This window comes from Cebus imitator, unplaced genomic scaffold (genome assembly GCF_001604975.1).
Source record: "Cebus imitator isolate Cc_AM_T3 unplaced genomic scaffold, Cebus_imitator-1.0 Scaffold218, whole genome shotgun sequence".
NCBI classification, from domain to species: Eukaryota; Metazoa; Chordata; class Mammalia; order Primates; family Cebidae; genus Cebus; species Cebus imitator.
The window spans coordinates 45,632-57,429 of record NW_016107533.1 but is presented as its reverse complement, the minus strand read 5'-3'; the positions used below and the strand labels follow the sequence as shown (position 1 = coordinate 57,429).

The 11,798-nt window shown below is 33.6% G+C and overlaps 1 protein-coding gene across 2 annotated transcripts in view; it reads left to right on the top strand.

Annotated features, from left to right (window-relative positions):
* RIMS1 (regulating synaptic membrane exocytosis 1) overlaps positions 1-11,671 on the top strand; it is a 216,182-nt gene extending 204,511 nt beyond the window's left edge. For both annotated transcript variants that reach the window (XM_017549399.2, XM_017549397.2), the window contains 2 exons: positions 6,658-6,871; positions 9,986-11,671. In XM_017549399.2, the coding sequence (XP_017404888.1) occupies positions 6,658-6,871; positions 9,986-10,060 (289 nt within the window). In that variant the 3' untranslated portion in view covers positions 10,061-11,671. The remainder of the gene's footprint in view (positions 1-6,657; positions 6,872-9,985) is intronic.
* The last annotated feature ends 127 nt before the right edge of the window (positions 11,672-11,798 follow it).

Here is an 11,798-nt window from a genome sequence, read left to right as displayed (position 1 = left end):
AAACGTTGAATGCCAGTCATTATTAGGGGTCCCTCTTGGACAACCCCATGGTTTTGGAGGCTCTTAATTGACCCATCATTCTCAGAACAACTCTCCTGTCTCTAATATGCATGTCACTAACTTCATAAGGCCTTGGTGGTGCCCATGGGCTAAGGCTGATGAGGGGAACACATGATGGTACTGATCTGTTTTCTGTGCCAAGGGTGAGAAGGGAAACAGAGACCATGCTTCTTGTTTTCAGCACCCGTGTCCTTCTGCCGTTGTATATATATACCAACGCAATCCTCCATTTGGGAGTAGTACATGCAAACTATCCTGGCTTTTGACCTTCTTTTATCTCAGAGAAAGCCCTCACCTGCTTTCAGAACCTGCCACTTGGAGTTTTGAAACTTTAAAACAATAGCTTCCATTCTTTTCTCCTCTGGAAAAATCTAGTTCTATTTGCCTGGACTTCATAAAGTAAAGCCAGGAAGAAAGGTAGAATTTTCTGCTAGATTCTCACTACTTTGGGAACAGGAGAAGAAAAAATACAAAACAGAAGAATGTGAAGTACTGTGGTAATTAGAAAGATTTCTCTACATTCCACTATTACCATTTACTCATTCAACAAATACTTATTAATTTGTACAAACATCATCAATAGTTGCTTGTTAAAATTATTTATTTTTTATTTATAGCATGATATTTAGCTTTTCAGACAGTTACAGAATGATATTTAGTTTTTTAGACACTTATCTTTGTTTCTTTCAAAATACATACCATTAATCACCCAAACAACTTGTTACAAATTGAATTTTAGAGTTTCTTGAGTTGAATGTACAATTATTAAAATAATGCCACTACTATTATATGGTGAAACAATGGAAAAAATAATATCCCAAGATAAAAACCATTTCAATATCAATGCTTTTATTTTGATAGTATTGTGCATTTTATAACGCTCTCCATTTTCCATGTAGATAATTTAAATCTGTGATTTGTGATCATATATTTTGTCAACCTCACTAATCAATAAGAATATATAGTTAATTCTAAAATTGAAGTGTACAAATAAATTTCACAAAAAGATTTCACATTTGCAGTCCCACATTTACTGTAAGACCATATAATAAAATATGTATTTCCATTTATTATTCATACTAGAACACTGTCACAAATTTGATATAGATTAAAGCATTAAAACATCAAATGTAAAAAATAAATATGCTGTTTATGGTTTCACTACCCGTATCTTGGTTCCAAAGGCATATTTTATTATGAGGACAGCCTCTTGACAGCATGAGATATCAGAGTAATGTAAGAGGAATATGAATTGAGAAGAGGGCGTTAAGGTTGTATTTGAACAGAACAATTTAAGAGTAGTGCATGTTATGGAATAGGTAGATTTTATGGATGTAGGAGTAAGGAAGGCTGTCCTTTCTCCCTCGCTCCCTTCTTCCTTTTCTCCCTTCCTCTCTTCCTTCCCTCCTTCCCTCATTCCATAATATCTACTTGTAAAATGGGGAGCACACTGGGAAATAAGTTGGAGAAGTTGACAGAGACCTGAGTTGGACCTTTTCTTCCAGAGCAGAACAATGGAATCCTATCTGTAACTTAAGGAAGAAACCCAGAAAGAAAAATATGTGAAGATGTATGACAGATCTAGGCTGAGGAAAAGCAAGCTCTTTCTTCTCTCATTATACTCCCCACTGGGATGTATATACTAGTAGTTTAAACGTGGCCTGCTGCTGAAACTAAAAAGGAATTTCTAAAACAAGTGAGAGGAGGCCATAGATGGGTACAGGTCACCATGGGCCAGCATTCAGAAGGATGTGATTACTGCTAGAGTTTGGAATGATGCCTGTGTGAATGGCCTCATAAGCTTTGGGATGAAGCACTTGGTGAAAAGCTGCCCCAGGCCACTTAGGTATGTCCCTTTGGGAGAAAGTCACTGTCCACTCTTGGCTGTCTTCCTTAGGACTTACTCCAAGATCCCCCATGGAGAAAGTGAGAAGCTAGAGAACTTACTGTCATACCTCAGTGGAGAAGTCTCATCTAACCAACTCACTTGCCATGGCCAACTAAAGAAGGAACAATTGCTGCTTGTCCACCTGTCACCACCAAGAGACCTCACAGGCTAAAATGCATGAGTGCTTAGTACACCCATAAAAGGTTCACAAATCATCAAAGAGTATTTTGAGTCTTTTAAGAGGACATAGTAGCTTGAAGTGAATTTGAGAAAACAAAGTTTGGGAGTAAATAATATGAAGGAGTTGAAAAACGAATGGAAATATTATTAAGTAAGAGTAAGAGCTTTGTAGACGTTCATGGCATGAGCTCCTCAGCATAGATTTTGTTTTTTCAAAGCTTTTTGTGTCATCAAATAGCCACAATCAGAGGATGACGTTGCTTGATAGTTGACATATTAGTGATTCCGCAAACATTTTAATTTTCAAGCTTAATCCATAATTATTATCATTTTTATAAGCTAAACATAAGACATAAAGAATGTGAATTTACAATATATATTCAGGCAGAAAGTAAAAGCAATGCCCTAGACAATAATCAGATTCCTTATCAATAAAATGGATGATATCATAATAATATCTGCTTCACATTGTTACCGTATGTGGTTAAATATATGTATGTCTTTTTAAAATAAATTACATGACATGGTTGGTCAATTATTTCGTAGGTTTCAATGCTGTCAAACACATCAATCTTTTCAATTCTATGTAGCCCTCATTTGTTATATAATGCTATTTGATGAGATAGAACTTTTTTCTTTCCAATAGTAAATCATTTATACATACAAAATAGTATTATATAACATATATGTAATGTGTAAAGAAAAAATAAAATGTACATCACATAACCCCTCACCTGCCAGCTTAAGAAATAAAACAAGTTTAGTACTTTTGAGGTATATATACGCATTTTTATACACGTACACACTGAAGTCAACAGCAAGATTAACAAGTGAGTTTAATCTACTGGATAGATATGTGTATGTTATACGCAATTAAGTTGATCATTGTCATGTACAAACTAAAATGAATGCTTTTTAATAGTAGCATTTTTAATACCCTCTGTAGTAATGCTTTTTAATCTCAGTTCTATATCAGCTTTTGTTTGTCTGCTTGTCTGTTTCTGTTAATATTCCCTAGGTTACCTTTTTTCTATCCTTTTATTTCAAACATTCTGTGCCTTTTTATTTTGGGTATGTCTCTTCAAAACTTCATTTAGCTAGATTTGTAAAATCTAATGTGATGATCTTTGTATTTGATGATGCTGCTTGTGACGTGTAACACTTGTGATTCCTCATGTGTTAGTTTTTTTTACCATCTCCTATTGTAATATTTAATTGTTCTGCTTTGTCTATGTTTATATATTTATTTATTTTAATTCTTATCTTCTTTTGGATTAACTTTTTTCTCATTCCATATTTTTTCTGCTACTGGTTTGGATATCATGCACTGTATTTCAGTTATTTTTGGTGAATACCTAACTCAAATTTTATTTTCAATCACGTGTACAAGAGTTAAAACTGAAGTTCTTGGTCAGTTTTAACAATTTTTATTATGCACTCTCTTTATGCTTAGAGTTTCTTTGGTTAGAGATATTTCCTTGCTCCTATTCCTTAATTACCGAGCCTCAGTACACGTTCCTAGGCTTCTGCTTTAGAGATATGTTATTTTTCGGAATTACTGCTTCTCTTTCATTTTTGTCCTTTGAGAATTTTGCATACTTCCTCTCCAGCTCAAACATATATTATAAGCTATTATTTTAAATATCACACCCAGAATTTTTAGTGTTTTGTGAAGTAGGGTGTATTAGGATATTTTGTCCTCAATATGAACTTGTTTGTAAATTTTATGTTTTTTTCCTCAAAATGAGCTAAGAAAAATAATATGTATATGCATAAATTTTCCATTCAGCAAATATGTGTATTGGCTGCTACTAAGGAAGCTTATGTCTGAACTATTTGCTAAACTGTTCATTTCTAATACTGTTTACTGTTTGGTAGAAGAGAGGTTTTATGTACAGAAATAGTAAAAATACATAATAAAAATATTAGCTGGTCTATCAGTGACCCAAATGAAATGTTATGAGACTGCCGTAGAGTAAGGTTTTATCTCAGTGCTCAGTGCCCTGCATCTATATATCATGCAAAGGTTTCCTGAAATAGATTCCCTTTTGATTGAGCCCTATAAAATTCCTTTATGTTTGAATTTAAAAACACAAAGAAGCTTCAGTTTTCAAACCATTATATCTTAGCATAAAACATATACTAATCAGGAGCTGACAAACTGCTGTATGGGCAAAATCTAGAGTATCATCTATTTTTGTAAATAAAGTTTCATTGGAGCATATTTACATTCATTCATTTACATACTATCTGTGGCTACTTTCCTACTACAGCAGAATTGAGCAGTTGCAAAAGTAACTACACGACCCTCAAAGTATAAAATATTTACAATCTGATCTTTTTCTGAAAAGTTTGCCAATACCCAAACTGCATTATGTTCTATATTTTGGAATAAGTTTATAGGGAAACTTTTTCCTTAGCCTGGCTTTCTCCTTCTCATTTATATTTACTTAAATATATTTTATGTGGTGGTTCTCACAATAAATATTTATTATGCACTCTCTTTATGCTTAGAGTTTCTTTGATTAGAGGTATTTCCTTGCTCCTATCCCTTAATAATTATTTTCTTTGGTGGAAGAAGATTGCCAGTGCCATTTTGCATGATAACTTTTGAAATAACAAATGTCCATACTTGTTTTCTACCAACTTGACCCTAGATTAATTATAATTAAAGTATAAAAAATTGAATGTATTAAATACTCTTCAATAAATTCACCAGATAATCTTGCAGTCATTAAATGAAATATCACATATATTCCTTTATGAAGGGAAATTAGCTCACCTTTACATTGGGAAATATTTCAGATCCTAAACTAGACTCGTATATGCCAGTGCTTGGATTTTTGCTTTAACTATTGGAACTAAATAGAAAAGGTGTCAAGTGGCAAAGCAGGAAAGGAATTTGAGAATTTTTAAAGTAATCAAAGAAGTTCTGCTTAAGAGCTATTAAGATTAAAAGAAAATATAGTGAAATCTCAGTACCTCAAACACTGCAGTACCTGGACCTAAGTTATTTGATTCTATTTCCAGGGAGTATCAGTTCCCCACAGTTATCTTAGATGGAGAACATCGAACTGACTGCTGAATTAACAATAGCATCTGTGTATTCTGTGTCCTAAGGAATACTCAAATCCAGAAAACTGGCTCAGATACCCAGATGAATTTGAGCAAGAGTTCTTCTTTTGGCGAAATAGCCAATGACTATTGGCTAGGCTTAAGACAACCCTCAGTTCTCATTTTCAAAATCAAGACATCCTTTCACTGGGTTTTAGGATTTTAGGATTCACTGGATGTCCTTGTGTTCTATTTATAGTGATTTAAGATTGGAATTTGAACTGATGGCAATGGGAGGAGACTTTAATTACATTAAATGCGAACATTCAAATGGGAAGTTTCACTAGATAGCTTTAGTTGTCCCCACAGTCAATAGTTAATCAGGAGTGGTTGCTAGCAAGCTTCATGGATATTACCTGATTAAGATAATGAAAAACTGGACTATGTAAAAATCTGCATATCTACAAGGTAGGATTTAGAATTTTTAATGTAAACTGGAAGAACTGGGAGCTCAAATATAATGGATAAGCTAACATTCTGTGTACTGTACTAAATTAGATACTTGATGCCAAATAGATAAGTAGCCTTCAGGAATGGGGGCAAAGGAAGCTATTTTGTAGAGGACAGATTTTGCAGCAACATAGTCTAAAACAATATTTTTTTGTATTAGCTATATTTATTATTTTGTTCTCCTGAAAGGATTTTAGTATATTATCCAGATTTATCAGCATAACAATTACAAATGTTTTTTCAGGGTGTTATTTTTCCAGATCACTAATACTGATTTAGAAAAGGCATAATTGATTCCATTTCAGAGACAACATTATCTAAAATTTTCTTATAATTCCAACAGGACAGGCTATTCTATCATATTCTAAATTTAATACTGAATATCATTCAAAAATGTTTGTCACAGTAAATTGATTCCATGAGCCAGTATTTGAGCATGATTTTTAAAGTATGCATTATGCTCAAATACTGGCTCATGGAATCAATTTATTGTGACAAACTTATTTTTGAATGATATTCAGTATTAAATTTAGAATATGTTAGAAAATATTAGAGTACATCATATGTATGTAGGCTAAATATTTTGTGTAATTTTTGTTTCAGTTATATGCACACGTGATTGTAGTTGTAAAGTGTTGAGCTCTCAGTTAAAATATTTTTAAAAATACGAAAGAAACAGAGGCATGGAGTAGATACTAGAATTTCACCTCTGGGGACAAACAGTGCTTATATAGATTCTGCATACACATGGTTCAGTGCTAAAAAGCAAAACTGGGATTATGGAATCATGCTAATACATATCCTACGTTTGACGGTACAGTTAGTGGGGTAAATAGCTTTGTATGTTTTGCCTTAGTTCAAATAGCTATTCTTCCTTTTTGTTAGGAAAAATTTCTTGTTTTGTTTGTTCTTGTTTTTGTCTCCCATCATTTACTTAGTTTGCTACCATTTTCTCTTTTGCCTAGGAGATTGCATCAACAGTTTGAAAGCTATAAGGAACAAGTGAGAAAAATAGGGGAAGAAGCACGGCGTTACCAGGGCGAGCACAAAGATGATGCTCCAACCTGTGGAATCTGTCATAAAACAAAGTTTGCTGATGGGTGCGGCCATCTTTGCTCCTACTGTCGCACCAAGTTCTGTGCACGCTGCGGAGGCCGTGTGTCTCTACGGTCGAGCAACGTGAGTATTCCATGAACATAAGGGGAGCTGTGAATGTGGATAAAAATCATATGCCTTCCAGGAATGAGAACACATACATCTTAGAAAGCAGGCATGTGTATAAATATACACATTAATATGAACCTGCCTCATTTTGTTCATGTTCTTAGTGGAATATTGGTGAAAATAATTCCTAAAAACATACTTTATGTGTGTTTCTCAATAGATGATTCCAATTCAAAACCAACAGATTACCTATGAGAATACATTTATTTTTTAAAAAAATATAGTTAATGTAGATTTAATATTATCATGAATTATAAAACTCTTGAAAGTTATAACCAGTTCTTTTCAAAAAGTTAACTACTTTTAATTTCTGTAATGTTAGTGTTCAGACTGAATGCACGCAAAATTCCAAATAAATGAATGTCTTATATTAAGCAAGGATTAGCCTCTTTGAGAGTAAATTCAGATTTACTGACATGTTAAAGAAATAACTAGTGTCGCACTTATCTCATGGAAATTGTTTAGATATTTGAAGACTATGTCAAACTAGACCTTTTCTAAATTTTGAGATTTGCACTTCTCATTTTCTTCTCTATCAGATATATTCTCACCTGATGATGTTCTCTTATTTGCCTTAAATAAGAGCTACTCCTGTTATGCCAGTACTTTAAATAAATGCAATTTTTGAAGATTTAAGATGCTAATATGGTAGGAACCAATATTATTATTTATGAAACACTAGAGTAATTCTAATAAATATTTAGTTATATTTTAATGTTGTACTTTTATCGTATTCTCTAAAATAGTGCAGTATAATTATTTATAGGGAAATCTGGGTGAATTTTCTTTGATATAGACCTGCAGCTTAATGTGGAACAGTTACAATTACATAGCTAAAAAATTCCCAGTGTTCCTGTAAAGAATTTGTGACATTATCTAATCGTTAATAGATTATAATATAATACTAAGTGATGTTTAAAAATAACATGAAATTTTTAAGCCCTCTTGATATTTTCCTAAGTTGCACATTATGGTTAAAATTAAAACAAATCTCTAAATCAACATTGTATTCTTTGGTAGTCTAGTTAAGTTATAAGTCAGATATTCTAAGATTTATTCCAGTGAACTTAAGGCACTGAGTATGATGAATAATCTTTATTTTATTTTATTTTATTAGACAGAGTCTCACTCTGTCACCCAGGTTGGAGTGCAGTGGCACTTGGCTTGCTGCAACCTCCACCTCCAGGGTTCAAGTGATTCTCCCACCTCAGCCTCCCAAGTAGCTGGGATTACAGGTGCCCATTACCTGTAATAACTTCTGTATTTTTAGTAGAGACAGGGTTTCTCCATATTGACCACGCTGATCTTGAACTCCTGACCTCAGGTGATCTGCCCGCCTCGGCCTCCCAAAGTGTTGGGATTACAGGTGTGAGCCACCGCACCTGGCTGACAAATATATCTCATACTTTTTTTTTTTTTTTTTGAGACGGAGTTTCGCTCTCGTTACCCAGGCTGGAGTGCAATGGCGCGATCTCGGCTCATCGCAACCTCCGCCTCCTGGGTTCAGGCAATTCTCCTGCCTCAGCCTCCTGAGTAGCTGGGACTACAGGCACGCGCCACCATGCCCAGCTAATTTTTTGTATTTTTAGTAGAGACGGGGTTTCACCATGTTGACCAGGATGGTCTCGATCTCTTGACCTCGTGATCCACCAGCCTCGACCTCCCAAAGTGCTGGGATTACAGGCTTGAGCCACCGCGCCCGGCCATCTTATACTTTAAGATGAGACTGTTACTATCTCTGTGGCTTAGGAAGATAATGAACTTCTCTGAACAGTTTCTTTACCTATGAAAACTGGACAGTAATATTTACCTTGTATGATTGTGATGAAAATTAAATAAAAATAATTAAAATATAGGTCTTTATAATATCTATATTTAATCTTTCTTTAGGGTCCCATTCTTATGACTGCGTAAGTTTTCTTTTTCTCTCCTCAGTAATTTGTTGCAGGAAATCCTCACATGCTACCTTACAGGCTTTCTAAAACAAGCTTGGATATTAAGGTGGTATCTGGCCCATAGAAAGTACACAAGATCTATTTGTTAACTTCTCCTTCTATGGTGATCTTTAATACACTATACTGAAATAAATTCTTACAGGTAAAACTTGGAGGCAACATCAAAATACTTAACAACCCATGTGGTAAGGACACTGTTCAGTTTGAAAATATACTAGCAGTGAACAATGAGGCGCAGATCAGCTGACTGCTAGTGCTAGCTAAGCACCTATAACTGTTAAATGCTTTTAACTTCCTGTTATAGGTTTGAGACAAGCCAATAGCAATAAAGTTAATGATTGATATATTAAAGATATCAGGTTTTAAAAAGGAGAGGGTGTTTAAAGAAAATTGAGCTAGGAGGTACTTAGGCTTTGGAGAGGACACTCAGGCCTAGTGTAGTTCAACTTTACTAAACTCAACCAATCTTGGAAAAAATATTTAAAGGAACAAAATAAAAGAAGGCACACATCTTAAGAGATTTCAGTTGGAGCACAAGACAAAAACATTGTATAAAGTTGTTTTTTTCCTATGACATAATGTTAAAATGTGTATCACAGTTATTGTCTGTGGAATAATTTATAGCTAAAATAGTCAACATACTTGTCTAACCATATTTATTTATTACAAATATTTCTCATTCTTAGATTTTCCCAAATTGTGACTATGAATATTTTAACAATAATTTGACAAAATTATTCATACAATTTCATGCATTTTAATAAACTATTTTTCAATTATAGGTAGGCTATGTGTGGTAGTGAATTAACCTTCTTTATGAAGAATATTTTAAATCTAGATTTACTAATCCAAGTTGTCAAAATTTGGGAAATTATTGTGCCTAACTCTTGTATCTAACATACAGCACGACGCATAATGTGTGCATTTTCAATGAAGGATTAACAATGACTGTTTTTTTAGGTAAACAGTTACTTTTCAAAATAGCTGTGCTTTAATACTTTGAAGAAACACATAATTGTTTTCTTAAAACCAATCTATTAATACATGGCTCATTTTTGTTTTTCTCTTCTTTTTCTTCTTTCTCTACTCTGCTTCCTTGGATGCTTTCCCAAAGGAGGACAAAGTGGTTAGAATACATACCTTCTTTTCTATCATTTGTTATTGTATTGTTGTCAACTTTATTAAGTGAATGTTGCACCTAGTGTTGTAGATAACTATATTTTACAAAGAAATTGTATACAAAGAAGAGCTCATATCCAGTTATCATGAAAACAATGAACATTTAGGAGAATTACAGAATTTGATATTAATAGATAAAGTCTGGATAATTTGAGTTCATGATGACAGTGAAACTTTAATATAATTTATATCACTGAAAGCTCATTCATCTGCTTAACTCTGAGTTTTGATGACATCTGCTTTCAGAAACAATAAATTCTAATGGGCTCTACCTTTTTCAGCATGCAAAGGCAGATAATTTGAAACTTTATTGCAGAAGGAATGGAATACACTTAGTAGAGAGAATGGATCAATTCAAGTAAAGAGGCCAAAGTATAATTATTTTTCTATAGAACACAAGTAGTGGAGTTGTCATATTGAACCACATTTTGCCTTTATCTTCTCCCATGCATATGAATAACTTCTTAGAAAAGTAAAAGGTCACTTTTAACTCTTATCAACTGTAGAAACCACAAAGGCTTTTTGTGCCTGGGAAGATAGGCTCCAAGTAGAATCTTTAGTCAGCCTTTCCTTTGTATACATACCATACACCTTCATTTGGTATAAATTACAACTTCCTCACAGCTCATTAATCTACCAATATGAGACTGAAACAATGAGTCTTTCAGGTTCAATATATCAACTGAGCTGCCTTTGTTCAAAAATTTTAAAGCTTATATGTAACACTGCAGTGCATAATTAGCAAGCGTGACGTTAAATTGAACATTAATCTGTGTTTTTAAACTTATGCTAGTATATTTTCATTGATTTTTTTCCTATGGCAAAGAAATAGAGTCGAAAAATTATATAGGATAATCTATTTTTGCTATTTATTTTTGCCTGTACCATTGATTGTATGTGGAATAATTGTAGGGGCTATTACTATAATGCCAATTTCATCAACATTATTACTTTTGATGAGTCTACAGTCAAAACATGAATAATTTTAAGTTCCTTTAAAGAGTAAAGTATAAGTAAATAATGCTGATGTTTAGGCAGATTTGATGATAAGATTTAAACTACTCTCCTGTAGGGCTGGCCAGACTCACTGTCCCTTTGACAGCACTTCCAATAATGGTAGATTATTTGTGATTATTATGATTATAGTATAATGAGAATACAGGTGGATTTTGTGGACTCAAACCAAAAGTAGAGTGGAAAGACCTGTAAAATATAATCACTCAATTATTTTCTTCACTTTGGTTAGAATGCATATATCTATCACATTATTTTTAAGTGCTGTATCATAATTTCTTTAAAACCCATTTTAGCCTATCGAAGCAGTTCAATGAATGGCCTTTCTAGTCAAGGGAAACTGAAGCCACATTTTGTCTTAGCCATGCCAAAGAGAATAACTGACTATTAAATGAAATACTTCATTGCCAGTTCTTTCCCTATTCCTCTGAGCTGTTTTATTTTTAGTAGAGAAATAATAATTTACATGTGTGTGGTATTGGTATGGGTAGAAAGGGAAGGGAGATAAGAGTGAATAAAACTTTTCTAAAAGTAATCTTCATCTTGATCAATATAATAATAATGAATTCTACTTGATCTGTTAAATTGGTGAAGAAATGTGATTAAAATACTGGAGTAGGCCGGGCGCGGTGGCTCACGCCTGTAATCCCAGCACTTTGGGAGGCCGAGGCGGGTGGATCACGAGGTCAAGAGATCAAGACCATCCTGGTCAACATGGTGAAACCCTGTCTCTA